This window comes from Callithrix jacchus, chromosome 9, assembly GCF_049354715.1.
Source record: "Callithrix jacchus isolate 240 chromosome 9, calJac240_pri, whole genome shotgun sequence".
NCBI lineage: Eukaryota > Metazoa > Chordata > Mammalia > Primates > Cebidae > Callithrix > Callithrix jacchus.
Window position 1 is genome coordinate 83,344,370 of NC_133510.1, and position 18,989 is coordinate 83,363,358.

At 34.1% G+C, this 18,989-nt stretch overlaps 1 protein-coding gene and 1 long non-coding RNA gene across 2 annotated transcripts in view; one reads left to right on the plus strand and one right to left on the minus strand.

Moving 5' to 3' along the window:
• PTPRQ (protein tyrosine phosphatase receptor type Q) overlaps positions 1-18,989 on the plus strand; it is a 233,478-nt gene that overhangs the window by 181,267 nt on the left and 33,222 nt on the right. The window contains exons 37-38 of the mRNA XM_035257125.3: positions 3,730-3,829; positions 6,303-6,431. Coding sequence (XP_035113016.3) covers positions 3,730-3,829; positions 6,303-6,431 — 229 coding nt within the window. The remainder of the gene's footprint in view (positions 1-3,729; positions 3,830-6,302; positions 6,432-18,989) is intronic.
• Positions 16,396-18,989, minus strand: part of LOC103795341 (uncharacterized) — a 67,051-nt gene continuing 64,457 nt past the window's right edge. Inside the window, exon 5 of the long non-coding RNA XR_013522362.1 lies at positions 16,396-18,201. This is a non-coding gene — a long non-coding RNA (uncharacterized LOC103795341). The remainder of the gene's footprint in view (positions 18,202-18,989) is intronic.

The following is an 18,989-nucleotide window of genomic DNA, read 5'->3' on the forward strand; positions in this document are numbered from 1 at the left end:
TTTTTTTCCCAGTGTTCTGAGGCCCAGTGATTCATTATTACCTGATAAAGAGGATTCTTTATTCATCTTCATGTCTCCTTTCCCAAGCATATCCAGTTAGAGTCATCATGTAAAAATTCATAAATCAAACCATTTATATTTTAATGTATAAAAAAGTGTATCTAAAATACTTTATGTGATACATGCTGTTTCCCCATTTTTTTAAAATTTAGCTGGAGATTCTAGCAGACCATCAAGGGTTGATAACTGTTTTGAATTCAGTATTTATTCAAATCCACCATACAGGATAGCCACAGGAACCCGTTCATATTGGTAATATTTTATTTGTACCAATACATGATAAAAAGATGAAGGATTAATACTTGCCTATTTTACAGATAGATAACCTAGTTTGTCATTTGACTGTAATACTTTTCTCAGTGACATTACAAATCATGTAATTTAAAACTGGTTACAATTATTAGTTGTTGTGCTTAAAAGAAATTATTAATAATGTTTATATTCTTATTTGCTTCATGCTTGATCTTCAACCATGAACACTTTTAATCTTTTTCAAAATCAATATATTTGTTCATTAGTAAGTTTAGAAAGTATTTATTTAACATTTACTATGTCCCCAGTACTTTTCTCAGAACATGGAATAGTTTTGTATAAAATAAAAATCCCTGTACTCAAGGGGGCAGAGAATAAACAATAAGAATAATAAATAAGTGAATTATATGTTAAAAGAAAATAAGAGTTGTGGAGGAAAAAAAGTAAAACAGAGTGAAGGAAGAGTGGGATATGGGATGGAGTGGCAGAAAATGCAGGGAGTTGTGTCTCTTTCCATTTTAAATAGGGTGCTGTGTTAGTCTGCTCAGGCTGCCATCACAATATGTAATAGTTGGGATGTCTTAAACAATAGTTTATTTTCTCGCCGTTCCGAAGGATGGAAATCTGAAATCAAGGTTAGGTGAGGGCTCTCTTTCTGGCTTACAGATGGTTGCCTTCTTGAAATGTCCTCACATGGCCTTTCCTTGGTGCATGAATGAAGATGGAGAGAGTATGGCATGGGGAGGAAGAGAGGAAAGGAATGAGTGACAGAGGAGGTGGGAGAGAATAAGCTCTCTGTGTCTCTTCTTATAAAGTCACTAATCGAATCAGATCAGGGCCCCACCCTTATGACCTCATTCAACTTAAATTAGTTTCTTACTCCAAATGCAGCCACACTGGAGATTAGGGTTTCAACAAATTAATTTGGGGAAAACACATGTATTCAGCACATAATAGGTGTTTCAGCAAATCCTTAAAGGAAATGAAGTGGCTACCCAGAAAGATATATCAAGGAAAACAAAGGAATGCAAAGGCAGGCAGAGGAAGAAGCTGCTGCAAAAGTGCTGTGTCAAGAAAGGTCAAGTGTTATTCATCAATAAAGAGGCTAATCTAATTTGGCTTTCTAGGAGTGAGCAAGCAAGGTGGGGACTGGAAGGGAAATCAGAGGGGTAACAGGGGGCCAGACAGTTAATGAAGGACCAGATCACACAGGCCATTGGAAGGACATTGGTTTTTTTCTGTGAGAGATGAGGAGGATTTTAAGCAGAGAAATAATGTTTTGAAAGGATTGTCCTTGCTTGTATATTGAAAATAGGTGGAATAAGGACAAAGGTGGATACATGAAGACTTGCCAAGTTTATAATTTATGCAAGACAGGATGGTGGACTGGAACAGGGTACTAGCAGCAAAGGTGGAACAAAGTGAATGGAACATATACAAGTAGAAAAAATAATATCATGAACCCCCACATACCTACTAACTAGATTTAATAAAAATTAATATTTTGTGCCACATTTGTTTTATTTAGGCATTTGTTCACTTATTTCTGAAGTAAAATAAAACAGAAAGCATATTCCACCCCTAATATTTTAGTACGTTCTCTAACAAGTATGTTTTTATTATATTGCTGCAGTTAAACTTAACAATGTTATTGATATTATTTAAGCTACTTGTTTATATGTCTTCAGATCACCCTTTGATTTTTTATAGTTAATTTATTTGAATCAGCATCCAAATAAGCATTTACACATTATCTTCGATTATTCTGTTTCTTCTAATTTTTTTTTAAAGATTTTCTTTTCTTCTTTCTTTTCCCCCATGCCATAGACTCACTGAGGCAATCAGATAAGTTGTCATGTAGGCAGCCCCATATTCTGGATCTGTCTGAATGCTTTCTCTTGATGTCCATTAGTGTTTTTTTTTTTTTCTTTCCACCACTTTCTTATAGATTAGAAATAAGATCTAGAGGTTTGACATTTTTGTCAGAAGTACTTTATAGGTCTTGCTGACTAGATCAAAATACCTTCCATCAGGAAGTGTAGAATATCTGATTGTTACATGTGATGCTAAAATTGATCAGTAGGCGTGGTGGCAGCAGCAACAGCATGATCCTTCTGTGGAAAGTTGGTTTTTACCGCTTATAACCAGCAAATAATCTATAGAGTGGTATTTTGTCATCCTGCAAATGTCCAAAACCTGATTAACCTTCCTCCTAATCATTTGAGAATACATTTATGTTTGTGAATCAACTATTTCACTAGAAATACCAATTATTAATTTCTAATTTTATCACTCCTTTAACATTTATTCAACAAAATTCTCTTCTAATAACAATCTTTATTTCCTTGACGAGGACAATTTTTTTAAATTCATAAAATGTAGTTCATATAAGAAAGCCAGAAAAATATACATTTTAATTACAAATTAATTATGAATATTTATACCAAGGGGATGGTCTAGTTATAGCGAGTGTTTACAAATTAGTACTTTTTAACTATTTGATACTAGGCATGATACCTGGGTGATGAAATAACCTGTGCAACAAACCCCCATGACACGAGTTTATCTGTATAACCAACATTCACATGTGACCTCCAAATCTAAGACAAAAGTTAAAAAAAATCAGCACTCTTGTTATTTTATTTTATTAAATAATATTATTTTTTATTTCCAATCAATTTCTATTTTTATTCAATATAAGTCTTACATTCTTCCCTCTTTGGCCAGTAGGAGCCCCTTCAGTAGGATCATTTGTTTCTTTTATACCAGTAGCTTCCTAGATATCTAGCACCATTATATGTCTTGAATTTGTTTTGTTCCTTACTCCCACTTTGGAATTACCATCTTTCCAAGGTTCCCTGGTTTCTTTGGTGAAAACTACAAATATGTCGAAGATAGAGCCTACGGAATTTCCTCGTTTGTTTTGGATGTGTTCTACGAAAGAGTCAAAGATGACTCCAGGGTTTATGGCCTTAGCAGCTAGAGCAAGGGACCGTCCATCAACTGAGAAGTGGAAGGATACAGTATAAAGGAGGGAAGTGTACGCATTCAATTTTGGACATACCGATTTTAACATTTTAAGCATACTTCTAAATAAAGATGTCTAGTAGGCAGTTAGATATATAAGTCTGAAGTTTGGTAGATAAAATCTAAGTAGTCATCATGATATAGATGAAATTAAAACTGTGAGGCTAGATGAGCTCACACAGTGAGTGAGTTTAAATAAAAAAACAAGAGGACCTAGGACTGAGCCCCCAATTTAAAAAGTATAGAAGAGGAACAAGCAAGTTGCTACATTTTGCTATTATTCTTCAGCAAAGAATATTTTCTTATGCCAAGAAATTTTTTTTGGTAGTTTGGGATCCAAAATAGTATTCCATCCTAATATTTAATTATCATGTTATCCCTCTTCTCTAGGGGAAGGACTTTCAGAAAGAACTGTAGAGATCATTCTCTCCGTCACTTTGTGTATTCTTTCAATCATTCTCCTTGGAACAGCTATTTTTGCATTTGCAAGGTAAGATTTATTTGTGCTTACATTCCAGGACGCTTTATGGGCATTGTATCAGTCACAGTCCAATCAGGAGACAGAAGCCACAACAGTTACTTGAATGGGAAACACTTTTACTTTTTATATTTTTAATAGACAGATAAAAATGTAATTATCATGTACAATATGATATTTTAAAGTGTATATGCATTGTGGATTGACTAAATCTAGCCATAAAAAAAAGAAACCCTGCCATTTGAACAGAAGACATTTAATTTGAAGAATTGTTAACTAGAGAAATGGCTAACTACTAAACAGAGTAAAAGAGGAATCTAAGAGTCCAGAAGTAGCAAACACAACAAAGCAGCTACTTGCTTTAATTGGAAGGAGAGAGGACAGTAAAGGAACTAAGAACTGAAAGAAGTTGTCTCCCAAGATTTACATGGAATCACTAATGCGAGCACATGTAACCTATCACCTATCAGTTAGCAAAGAAATATGACAGAGGGAAGGAGCTAGAGCTGTTTCGTAGAAGCTACCCATCTTTATTAGATGGTAGGCAGGCTGGAATTGGTAATAAAAGCATCCCATTCTTGCTGAATGGTGTAGGTGAGCTGGTACTACTTGGAATCATTCACCAATGGAATGGGCAGAATGTTCACTTCAGAGGCAACAAGAGCTCATCCAAGTGAATTGCTGGACTCTCAATGAGTAATAATGCAGGACTGGATCCCAAAAGGGCAGGATTTTCCTCTTCCTCTGCCTCACATGGTCACTCTAGTGCGCTCTATTGACAAAGCCTAACATTCTGCCAGCTGGCAAAGGAGAAATATAGGTTCCAGCTCCAAAATCAAAGAGCAGGGCAAAAAAGATGAGGTTTGGAGACAATGAAAGACGATAAAGTGAAAACACAAAAGCAGAAGCTTTCAGGCCATCTGTCTTTTAAAGTTATTTGTAACTCTGATAGGTTTAATTTAAAATATCTCAATCAGGTCTAAATATTAAAGTTTATACAGAAAGAAATCTTTTTACAATGAGAACAACATTTGTAAAATGTCCAGTTCCTTATATACTAGACCCCCTTCTTATGCTTACTTTATGAACGTGTCTGTGCTGAATTTTCCAACTCTATCTTTCCATTCTCAGCATCAGCATTCTAATTTCCTTATTATTTATAGGACCTCATCAGAAATCTTACTTCTGACCTCAAAATCTAGCTTCGTAAGTCAGATTGCCATGTTAAAGGAACCTTGTGTTTGTAAAGATAACCCTTCTACCAATTTCCTAAATAGTCCAATAGACCATTTTTATTTCAACTGAAGAATGTAGTTCTGTATTCTAAATGCCATGTATCATGTTTCATCTTGACTCCCGTAAAATATCATTTTAATAAATCATTTGAAAGGCTCTTGAAAAAATATATTTTCTCTGTACCCACATACTGTTCAAGATTTAGCCAGAATACAGTAAGAGGGTCATTATTCTAGGTACTTTGAATGCTATACTGTATGAAATTTGCTCCTTTCCCCTAAGAAGTATGCACTGGCCACATTTATATAATTTCCCTGCTCTAAAATCTTCTCTGACTTCTCATTTCTCTACAAGATGAACTCCTTATGTGAGCAGGAAATGGTCCTCCTTATTCCCTACAACTGCCCTACACAGTAGCTAAAGGGATCTGTTCTCACCTGAACATTCCTTGGGCTTTTTATACATTCTGCTTTTGTTCAGTCAACCTGAAATGCGCTTCTTCCTCCTTCTTATCCTGGAACATCCAAGTCAAATTCTACTTCTTTACTTCCTCTAAATAATGATAACTACAACTTATATAACTAATCAGGCACTGTCTTATGATTTGTAATTTGAATCGTTTTTCTCTGTTTATGCTTTTTCTGCATTTAAATCTTGCCTCTCAACTAAATTGTAATGTCCTTGAGGGTAGGGAACATGTTTTATACTTTCTATATCATCCTTGATACCCAGCTCTTGAGAAATACTAAATATTTGAAATGTGAAAAATAGAATAGCTAAACATTACTTCGTAATATACCCTATTGTGTCATGGAGAAACAAGCATGTAAAGGGCTTAAGATGAAAGGAATCTGATTTGATTCTGAGATTCATGTGACTTTTATTTTGAACCTGAGTTTTCTGATTGTAAAGATAATATCTACTCACAATATTTTTTAAAAATTTAATAAGATAGTTTGAAAACAATTTTTATGTATTTTCATGCATGTAAAAATTTTCATATATGTGACAACAATGGTGCATTATCTTTTTCATTCCAATAACTTATTTAAAAAAGAAAGTACAATAAGTTCTATGGAATTAAAACAAGAAAAAAAGTTGAGTAGCTATAAATTTGCAACATATTCAGAGAGGTGATTTTAACTAAGAAATTATTTGTATAAATGTCTTTACTTGAAAAGAAAACTAAACCTAATTTTATGTACTTTCTGTGATACTCCCTTATTGGACTTTACTGCACTAATTTTAGAATTCGACAAAAGCAGAAAGAAGGTGGTACATACTCTCCTCGAGATGCAGAAATTATTGACACTAAATTGAAGCTGGATCAGCTCATTACAGTGGCAGACCTGGAACTGAAGGACGAGAGATTAACGCGGTGAGCACACTCCTCTGGGTGAACTGTGGTCCAGAGGGCCTGGAGCCATGACCCTATTCTGATCTATGCTTGTTGGAAGTGTTTGTGGGGCTCCAATTTACACAGGTCACAGAGATCTTCTTTCAAAGGGTGACCTCCGTCTTCTACACACTTCTCACTGGTGTTCGGAGAATCACTTAATCTTCCTAATATTTTGAGTTAAATATGAACTTCGGACTATAATGTTCAGTCAGGATTATTTTCCTGAGACAAATATTTTCTCACATTAAACCTCTGACATTATGTTTAATAATTAATTTCATATGATAGATTTTTACATTTAACTTTTCTGGAAGTGTCCCCATTTTCAATCACAAGTTTAAATTAATTAGTAATTACTTAATAATTTATGTCTATTTTTATAAAAGCCTTTTATAACTATTTTAGTATAAAATTACATAAAAGTCTAAGTTGTATATATTTTTTAATTACTTTGTATTTAAAAATTAAATATAAAGTAAAAAGTTACCTTCAGAAGGAAAAGTTAAAACATGTGTACTAAGTATGTTTCATTGTTACCTATTAGAAATAGGTACATAATTTTAAAGAAAAATAATTAAAAATTCTTTTAAAAGTATTATAAATTATTCAAATTGTTGGCAAATTATGAAACTTTGTCTATTAAGATAATTCATCAAATTCTTAATAAAAACGACCAGTCGGCTATTTTAGCAAGTTTATGTTTTTATACAATTCAATCATATGTAATGCTTCTAAGCACAAAGTAATTGTTACCAGGTACTTGCACAGCACTGTTAAAATTTTTTTTAAGAATATTAATTTTGAAAATACAGCATCAAAAGTCTTGGACTTAAAAAGAACTATTCATTTGTAGTTGTCACTTATTAAAGTTGGACTTTTTCTAATAGATGAACTTTGCAAGTATATTTCCAGCCTATCTAAAAATATCTAATACGTGCTATAGAGGGAAGTGTCATCTGATAAGAAAGGGCCTTCCAAATGCTACAAAATGAAGGTTATTCAATGGTATCACTAAATTTCAGGGAAATGTGCTTTCTTGTATATGAAAACTGACTTTGTAAACATACGGATGTTGATCTTCATGTTCTAGTACAGTGATCCTGTCCACAAATGGATAGTACTCCAAAGATTTAAGTGTCAGATGATGTAAATTACCCAATACATAGTTTTCTATATAAGAAATATTGGCCAGGTGTGGTGGCTCACGCCTGCAATCCCAGCACTTTGGGAGGCCAAGGCGGGCAGATCACCTGAGGTTGAAACCAGCCTGGCCAACATGGCAAAACCCCGTCGCTACAAAAAATACAAAAATAAGCAGGGCGCAGTGGTGAGCGCCTATAATCTCAGCTACTCGGGAGGCTGAGGCAGGAGAATGGCTTGAACCAGAAAGGCTGAGATTGCAGTGAGCCAAGATCATGCCATTGCACTCCAGCCTGGATGACAGAGCGAGACTTTGTCTCAAAAAAAAAAGAAAAAAAAAAAAGAAAAGGAAATATGTATTACCCAGTGTAACTCACCTAAGTAAAGCCATATCATAGGAACACAAGCACTGCTACTACTAGACTGTGTCTCAGTCCTTAAGAAATTATTTTGTATCATCAAAGAAAGTTTCTCCTTCTTTCCCCCTGTGGGCCAAATGAATTGTAGTGGTATCCTCCCAGCCTCCTTTCTGCACACCATTCTCAATTCCTGGTGCCCCTCCTCAGGCCTGTGTGGCTCATCCCTTTCTTCTATACCTGAAAATGCACAAGGGATAAAATTCAAATCTCTCAGTGCAATTACTTTTAGCTATTTGAGCAATATAGTTGAATCTGTTCATACTAAAATGTAAACTTCTAAGACCAACCCCATCCCCAACACTGGTAGGACATTTTCATTTTGTTAAAAAATTACTTAGTTACCTCTGAAAAGTGCTTAATAAGTATGTATTCAGGAAATAAAATAAAGTGAAAAAGCTGTTTATTATGTCATGTTTTTAGACAGACAATAATGAAGAAAGTATTATCAAAGAGGTTACATTCTAGGCAGACTGTGGTGAAATTCAATCCTCTAAGCACTAGGTATTTTCATAGCTTGTCCCTTTCTCTACTTCTGAACACTAAATACAGCCAATATAAAAAAATTAGAAAAGGCTGGGTGTGGTGGCTCACACCTGCAATCCCAGCATTTTGGGAGGCCGAGGAGGGTGGATAACCTGAGGTCAGGAGTTTCAAACCAGCCTGGCTAACATGGTGATATCCCATCTCTATTAAAAATATAAAATTAGCCTGGCATGGTAGCATGTGCCGATAGTCCCAGCTACTCAGGAGGCTGAAGTAGAAGAATCTCTTGAACCAGGGAAGTGGAGGTTGCAGTGAGCTGAGATTGTGCCACTGCACTCCAGCCTGGGTGACAGAATGAGACTCTATCTCAAAAAAAAAAAAAAATTAGAAAGTTTTTTTTTGTTTGTTTGGTTTTTGTTTTTTTTAACAATGACTGTGATGGCAGCTACAGAAAAGTTTCAGATTATGGAAAAGGTGGGCAAGGAATGTGCAGATAACTATCGGTTATTTATAATTCAGGGTTTTTTTTATTTGACTTTCACTCCTCATCATTTATTTTTCTACTTCTATGTTTATTTATTTACATATTGCATTATTTGTAAAAGAGTTTAAAAGTGAAATAATGTTTCAAATAATCTTTATTTTGTTACACACAGAGAATTAGTATATATTGCCCCTAATAACAGCAAAATTGGAAATGCTGGTTTCCATGCTTTTCACTTTTTCACTTGTTTGTTGTGTTTCTGGTATTCACAATTGTTTGTAATTCCAGTGTCACATAATAACATGCTTTGCTGGACTTCTTAAAGACATGCATTAAAATAACAATTAAGTGATTTGGGTATTAATTCTTCAGTACAGAGATCTGTGCCCAGCTTTACTATTTATGCAATATTTTTACGTTAATAAAGTCACTAAAACATTAGACAGTAAGACTAGAAAAATTAACTAATGGTCCTGTAAATAGCTGCATGTACATGTGATTGGGTTCTGTCATTTGGTGAAGTTCTAAAGCTCTTCACCTGTTTTGAGGTGTTTGAAGATCTAAATCCATTAAAAGTTAAACAGGGAACTGATTGTAGATTCTAGGAGTGAGAATGGAGAAGTTTGAGTTAGCTCCCAAAATTGTTGGCAGACTTCCACCATATGTCTTTGTTATCTGCAGGAAAGAACTGCCATAATTTCTCTTAAATCTACCCAGCTAATAGGCCAGGTGCGATGTCTCATGTCTGTAATCCCAGCACTTTTGGAGGCCTAGGTGGGTGAATTACCTGAGACTAGGAGTTCAAGACCAGCCTGGCCAACATGGTGAAACCCCATTTCTATTAAAAATACAAAAATTAGCCAGGTGTGGTGGCGCATGCCTATAATCCCAGCTACTCAGGAGGATGAGGCGGGAGAATAACTTGAACCCAGGAGGTTGGAGGTTGCAGTGAGCCAAGATCACACCTTTGCACTCCAGTCTGGGCAACAAGAGCAAAACTCCATGTTAAAAAACAAACAAACAAACAAACACAAAACAACAGCTACCCAGCCAACATATGCTCTCTATGCTTTGTCTACTTGATTCTTAGGCATGTACTTTTTATTCCAACTTGGCAAATAATTAATCAATAATTAATATATTAATAATTAAATTGAATAATCAATAATTAAATAATAATCAATAATTAAAAGAGTAATTTTAGGAAGTTACCTAGTAGGCAAAAGTAAAACAAGAAAAAACATGGTGCTTGGTACTAAGTCCTCTTGAAGATTTGTGGTTTCATATTTCAGATATTATTTAGCTATTTTATGCTCTCTGCCTGTATATTTACATTTTTAAATCCCATTGTGTAATTTTTGTTATTTGTAAACTCTAGTTATTTAATTATGTTCCACTTTGTTTCACGAAACTTTTGAAAATGACTTCTCTTCTGTACTATTCCCAAATGAGAGCAGAAGTCAAATAAAGATGTATTACTCTTTAATTCCATGAAAACATTCAGGGATATACTAAATTAATGTTTTAAATTCTCAATTGGAATGATAATTATATTAGGCACAAAAATTATTTACATTTTATGTTTAAGTTTAGATTACAAAAACTATATTTCTTTGAAAGATTTTAATATTTTGGGCTCATCTGTTTCACACTTACCAAATTAGGAAATGACCCTTGGGCTTTGTTATTTAATAAATATACCGAACAACATTTTGTGATGGCTTCTGCAAAATACCACCATGTAGCCTATTGAAGTTAGAAAGGTTACAAGCTCTTATTGGCAAGATCAGCAGGCACAGATACGCATAGGTAAGACAGACCTGTACCTTTAAGATCACTGAGACTGATTCACCTTGTGGATTGTCTTTAACTAGTTTTACTGTGAAACAATTACCTTCCCATGAGAGTTACATCACTTGTAATTAAATAACCTAACAGAATTTTCATAAGCTAAAGATGCTATTTGCTAAATAAGCATTTTTTAAACTATCTTCTTTCCACATTTAAGTCATGGAAGTTTTGTCTCCTATGTAGACTAAATCATGAAAGAATAGTAAAACAACATTAATCAACATCACTAATATTCTTACTTGACAGATGCTCAGTTTCATCTAGACATCATTTCTTTTTCAAAAATTTTACACACAATTTCATACTAATTATCCTGCCTATTTTAGTTGAGTGATGTAATGGCACATTATTTTAAGCGTCAAAGCTCAATCCAATAATCACAAATAGAATTAAAATTCACAATAAAATAAAGCAAAAAATCTAGTGCGTTGGAACAGTTTCTATTTTAAGAGAAACTTTCTTTAATAATTTTCTTCAATAACTTTAGAAGTATACATGTCAAATTGTTGTTAAATATATGGTTATGTCTTCAGAAAACTTACTGCTCAAAAGAAAATTCTACATATGCACTTTGTAAACTGTAAACCAGAATACCTTTGATATTGTTATTATTGTGATTTATATTTGTAAAATTGAATACTATCTCAGTCTACTTTAAAATATAGAGTTTTCTAACAAAATAATGGCTAGTGTTTATGAGCAACTACTATATGTTAAACTCTGTGTGTAGTGATTTCACTTAACTCTTTCAACCGTTAGTGGTAGGTACTCCTATCCCCATTTTACAGATGAATTTTTAAAAAATGATGGTAGGACAGGCTTAACTAAATGTCTAAGGTCATACACCTAATTAGGAGAGCTACAAGCCAGCCTAGGTCTGTCTCTGAGGTATCAAGATACGTGTGTGTGTGCGTGTGTGTGTGTGTGTGTGTGAAAAGCATACTAGAGAAGATCAATGTAAACTTTCTTAAATAGAAAAAGACCCATGTAATTCTTTCTCAGCAGCATTTTCTATGTTGAAAGTGAGTCTAAGGAAAGAGGTAACTCTTTGAATTTCTTTGTTGTTTCATAATATGAAGCAAAGAAGTGATAGCATTTTAGTGTTGACTCAAACTTGCAGAAACTGAAAAACTTTTAGTAGTACAATTTTTATTTTGGCTTTAATAAGAATTCATAGTTTTTGACTGATATATGCAATTCTAATAGTTTACATTTTAAGTGTCTAAGTTTTGATAAATCCTGGTCATTAATTTTACTTCTGTTCTAAACTTAAGCTGTCTTTGCAAACAATGGCAAAAATTTGTGAATCCAAAATACATGTTCTACATGTAAAATGAAGTTGGAGATACTTAATGCTCATGTTCTTGTGATAACAAATCAAAACTAATTCAGTGTGTTTGTATACTAAACAAATGATGAATCTTTACTTCCAGATATTCTTCATTTTTCTTTAGACGCAAGGAGATTTTTGTCATCCAGTAAGTTACCGTGGCAATGCAGAACTCTGCTGTGATTATTTTAATCTTGTCAGGTGGTGTGCTCTATATTTTAAAATACACAATACTGAACATCTTATTGTTTAATGTGCTATTTTTCCAAAGCTACCCCAAAAAGCTATACTTTCTACTAACAATGTGACCTTTATAATATTGCATGCTATTGATAATGGTAAACTTAATCTTATCAAAATGCACATTGACTCATAATGTGCATATCCTGAGAATTTGCTGTGTTCCCATGTTATGTTAGGATTGATTTTGAATTAAGTTTTCACTTAGATTTCTGTCCAGGCTTCTTGTTCTGTTATTAACATGACACAAGAGCTGAGTTCTACGTCTGGAGGGTGGAGACAATGTTTACATTTCATACAAGCTCATTTCTGCAACTGTAGGTGGTTAACCTGTAAGGACCAAAACAATGACATTTCTTGTTCTCTGACTCTCTGGTGCATACACAGAATGGCATATTTCATGGAAACTTTATTTCTGCACCGTCAGTCGGGAGCCAACTGTGCATGCTTTCAGGCACTCCCTTGATACTCAGAAATGCCATCTATATCCTGGCACAAACATTTTTGGATACATTCTGAGAGTACCGTAGCAGAATATCAGCACTAGCAGGGACCCCAGTAACTGATTGAGTGCCCCAAACATAACAAATCTCTTCTTGCAAAGAATGTGGATGAAGGAATATAAAGGGAGGCAGGGAATTAAAAAGGTATTTGATTTCAAAATCACACAATTTACTAAAGAAGAGTCTGTCTTCATGAGCTATAAGGCTGAATGGGGCCAAGGCTCCTGATATTCTAGTCAACCATGAATAGTACTCAGCATTATTAAAATAGAGGAAGCTCATTCTATTTCTACTCTAATCACATTTAGCATTTGGGAATAAGTAACCTTGTTTTTAACTTCAGATTAACTAGTTATCAAGTTCCCATTGACAGAATTAAGATACTTTTATGAAAATACATTTCCTTCAGAGGACCTGCTTGATGGGATTCAAACATTTGTCTAAGTAACACTGTTAAACTAAATATTTAATTGATCACATTACACATAAAATATCAATTTTTAACTAGCACTCAAAGTTAAACTCTGGCCATTCCAGACTTAGAGGCAATTTGGTTGAGCTACTCTGCTGAACGTCTTTCTTCATCTTCATAAAATATCCTTTACCTATTTCCTCCTCCTCCTCTTCCTCCTCCTCCTCCTTCTCCTCCTCCTCCTCTTCTCTTCTTCTTCTTCTTTTCTTCTTCCTCTTCCTCTCCTTCTCCCTCTCCCTCTCCCTCTCCTTCTCCCTCTCCCTCTCCTTCTCCTTCTCCTTCTCCTTCTTCTTCTTTTCTTCTTCTTCTTCTTCCTTTCTCCTTCCTCCCTGCTTTCCTCATTGACTCCCTCCCTTCCTTCCTTTCCCGCTTTCTTGCTTTATGCTATTAATATCTCAGAGAAAAAGTGCCTTCATTTTTGCAGAATCTTCACTGTAACACCAATTTTCTTTCCTATAATCAGTGAATAGTACCCTGCTCAGTCAGAGCCCTTACCCTGACAGAGCTAAACTTAGTCATTTGCTTTAGTCAGAACCTTTATAGAACACGTCTACATACATCATATATTTAAAGTATATCTGTCTTGTTCCAAATCTAGTTTTCTGAGGCTGCTTCTAACATCTAACAGAGAAATGTTATTACCTGCCTGCCATGCTGGCTAATAGGGAGTAAGGCCTTCTTTTCAGCTTGTGTAATGTCTTCTGTCTCCTATTCATTGAATCCGTGTTGAGAGCCCCATTCATCTCTTCACACAGCTTTGATCAGTCTCTTTCTCCTCTCAGTCTACAACTTCTACCCCTTGCCCTGATGTAGGCAAACAATTCCATGGTTTTCATTTAGAATACCTGACTGACAAAAGAAGACTTCTGGCAACAACTTTTCTTCAAATGTGCTAATGTGGAAAGGCTTAGCAATAAGGAAAACTCAACTTTTGCCACACTGGGGATCATACCTCTCAGCTGTTTGACATCAGGAAGAATGTTGCATTCACTTCTCATCTAAAAGGTTATTTCATCTTGTAAATAAAAATAAATAACAATTGGGTATCACTCAAATGCTAGGCACTGTTTTAGACACTGGGAATAGTATGACCAGAAAGGAAGAGACATTGCCTCCAAAGGGCTATCTTTCAAATGTAATGTTCCTTTTAAACTGATTTGTCCTACACATATAAGGAGACATGTTGAGAAAGTAATACATATCATTTGCTATTGTTTTTCTGATTTAAGAAGTATTATATGGCCAGGTGCAGTGTCTCATGCCTGTAATCCCAGCACTTCAGGAGGCTGAGGTGGGTGGATCCCCTGAGGTCAGGAGTTTGAGACCATCCAGGCCAACATGGAGAAACCCTGTCTCTACTGAAAATACAAATATTAGCCGGACATAGTGGCAGGTGCCTGTAATCCCAGTTACTTGGGAGGCTGAGGTGGGAGAATCACCTGAACCCAGGAGACAGAGATTTTGCAGTGAGCTGAGATTGTACCATTGCACTCCAGCCTGGGTAACAAGAACGAAACTCCATCTCAAAAAAAAAAAAAGAGCAAGACTCCGTCTCGAGAAAAAAAATTCTATTACTCACTTGTTCAAATGGCATGTTTCTCTTATAAAGTTATAAAGTTTTAGAATCAGCTGTATAGTACCAACCATGGATTAGGATATTTTAAATTTATATTGAATTTATATTGGGCACTGCACAAACATCAATGATTTGGTAAAAGAATAAAGAAGGATGTGAAAGATTACTTTCAAACCCAAAATAAAGAAAAATAATAGGAAATAACAAAAATTAAGGCATCTTTAAAAGCATTAAAGTAGATGTTTTGGATAATTGATAGATAATTGTAGATGTAGAAGTAATTTATGATTCATCAGTGACTTGATGAAATACATAAAATGAAAGCTCACAGTAGCATGCAAAACTTGGAAATATTAATATTTTACCAGAGAGCTAGATTCTTCAAAAATGTAATCTACCAGAGAGCTACATTCTTCACAGATTTAATCTAAGTAGCAAGTACAAGCTATGGGATACAAATACATATTTTTACATCAATCAACAAATTTGAGATTTTTTTTTATTTTTAACCTAACATCACTGGGAAGTAGAAATAAAAGGTTCTCAGTTTGTCCCATGCCACTGGTAGTGCTGGTTGAAGGTGCTCAGCTATAGGCTATCATCTGTAGCTCTCTATTAGGACTGTATTTTAATTCCCTGTAGATTTCAACTAATTGACCTTGAGGGAAAGCTGAGTCTCTGTGACAATATGGTCTTCAATCACCACTGCCAACATAAATAAATGCTTCCTTTCTAGATCCATCAAGAGTAATCTGAGTGGAATTTAAGTTTTTGATAGGCTTTAAAGAAATGAGTCCAGACATGAAATAAGACCCTTTTCAACCAAAATATGTAGGATTTAAGACAGTTAAGATTCATGTAATAAAGTGTTTAACCCTTTCTGTTGGAAATTAGTCAGTTATCTTATTGAAATCTGGACAGTTCCCAAATTGATTTATTCAGTAATGAACTGAATATAGTCTGACAATAACCTTCACTCTCATAAGTGAATGAGAATATCTTACAGTCTAAAAATGTTTTCCATTTAACAGTGTTTTTAAAAGTGTTAAAAATGTTGATAGAAGATTTTTTATTTAAGTTTGTTTGAGTAGCTCCATGGATCACTTCATTTGAAACTAGCACTACTGAAATACGTTACTGATTTTCATGCACATCAATTTCTGTGAGGTTTTGATGCTAATTTAATCAAACAGTTTTTATCATTAGGAATTTAACTATACCTCTTCAGTGATAAGTTAGTGCATTTTCCTTACAGTATGTCCCATTTTCTTTTCTAATTCTCTGTATAAATTATTTAAATTCATATTTTGTTCTATATAAACATTAAAATTTAAAACTTCAAAGAAAAATACAATTTAGAATGCAGCCAATACCTAAGGGATAAATACACCTATACAACATGAGACTAAGAACCAAAGCAATGATAAGCATACTACAGACAACAATGAAGAAGGAAATATCTAATTTTTATTTGAAATAGGTAATTTATCTCAAAATATCTTCTCAATTTGAGCATTCCTGATTAGGTATTTCAAGATTTCAACTCACAAATGATTGTGACTTAAGTACAGACTAGAAATTACATAAAAACGGGACCACGAGAAGCCTTATTTCTTATGTTATATAAACATAAATGTGAAGAACAGATTCTACAAAGTGATTAGGTTTAGATAAAAAAGAGTGATACAGAAGAAAATCAAACCAAAACAGATTCCATCTCTTTTTCTTAAAGTGTGTGCCTATTTATCAATTACTTGAGTACACAAGAGCAATTTTATTGTTCATTTCTCTAACTTTCTAACAAAGTGCACCTGTTAATTTATAATGTTAGGTGATCTAATATGGCTTTTGCTTAGACTCATGTGCTTTTTGTTGATGAATCTATTGATCATATATATTTAAAGCTTTGAGTTAGGATCTCTTGAGAATTCTCAGTTTCTTAATAATTTAGTGGGAAAATGTATTCAATTCAGATATTCTCTCACAATAAAACCAAAATATTCATATTTTGCTTTCTGTGTATCTTAATCTGAATTCACCCACAATTTTACATTTAACATGATTTATTTAATGTTTACTATGAATAATGTTATGAGGGACATCTAGTAAGCCAAGTGTTAATCCTGCCCCAACCCTCAAGTATATATGAACCCAAATGCTTGTATCCTTAATTCAGGGACTTATATTGTCATAATATAACATAGAAGATGATTTGTCCTTGGAAATTTGATTTTACAGAGAAAGGAAATTGTTTTTTAGAAGAACAGAGTAAGATCAATAGGATAGTTAACATTTGAATCAGGTATTACAGAATAAGTAAAATTTCTGTTGTAGGAAGAATGTCTGGAATGGTATAAAATTGAGGGGAAGGGATACCAAGAGAATATCTGGACTGCACATAGGATGTATGAAGGGGAGTTACAAGGAATAATGTCAGAAATGTAGGCATGGTTAGAAATTTTTTGCATAATTATATGAAAACTGAATTATTATGGTCATTGTATTAGATACTTGTTTGGAATCTTGAATTGAGAACTAGAAATCCAGACTTGGATTGAAAATCTAGATATTCATGACCACTATATTTTAGCAAAATATAGTTTATCCATCTTTGAGCACAGTAAAGAGAATATTCTTTTGGAAATAATGGAAAAAATCCCTTCCTTATACCAGTATCAATTGTAGAACAATATGGATAGGAACAGCTTGAGTTAAACAAAATAAACTAGAAATAGTAATTATCATACTAATGATAGTAACCAATACTTACATATTGCTTACTAAAGCCAGAGACCTCAAAATCTTTTTACATATGTGAACTTAATTTACATGTATTTTCCAAACTAGGAAACTAGGGCACAGAAAAATTAAGTCTTGTACATGATAACATAACTAGTAATTGTTGGAGCAGGTATTTGAAACCAATACTGGCATCAGATTTAAAATAAGGCAAGAATTCACAAATATCCACCCAAACCCAATATAGCCAGTTATGGTTTAAAACTATCTTTAGGTGGACATCACAAAACACATATCATTATTATCCCTCTTGAGGGGTGAGGGAGCTGAGGTATTTATTCACCAACTCTGGTTAGTTATTGGTTGACGGATGTTTCTGGGGACTCTCCAATGCTTCCAGCCTGCACGCAGGAGACACTCAGGGGAGAGTGGCAGGTGCTTGTAGTAGCAAACCATCTCCTTGCATGGGAATGTTGAGTACTTAGACGATGTGGGTCAGGCACCAATGGTATCTGTACAAACGTTTAAAAATGTGAGTTTCACAGCACTTAATAAATTTGCAATGATGTGTTTCTTCAAATATATATATATAGTTAGGGAGAGATTTTTAAATGCAAAATGAATTAAGAATAGTGAAACAAAAGCAACTTTTGGTAGAAATTTTCACTAAAAAGACATGGATTTAAAACAAAAAATATATATTTATTCAATTAATCATAACTCTGAATGAAGAATGAAAATAATTAATATCTCTTTTAGATTCTAGTTCACCCAGTAGAAATACTTTTTTTTTTAGTACCAGCTCTATTAATCCTCTAGGAAAAAGGAATCTCTACACTATAGGATGGCAGTCTCATTGTCCTTTTATAGGTGGACCACGAGCCTGTCACTAAATCAGATATAGTGTGCTTAAATTTTATGAATCACAGTGGAATATTATTTTCTGTTGTTGTGAAAGTTATATCCACACAGCTGAAGAGTTTCTGTGTCCATGTGGTGGCAGGAAAATAGATCTTGTTAATCAAAGCATCTCAGTCATTTATATCTTAAGTTCAGTTAATCAGAATTTGCCCAAAACAACCCTCTGTTCTTTCCTATTTCTGAAGAAAAAGATAGCATTGGAGAACTGGGCAACAAGTTATCTTAAGTGAGCTAGATAGTATGTGTGGTTGTAGCCCATAGTTGTCTTTCTTTCTTGCTGGTCTCTGCTGAGGGGTAATTACTTTCAACAAAGATTGATTGTTGCTTCAGTCCCCACTGCATCCATTACTATGTCAGACATATTTCCAGGGCCTCCAAT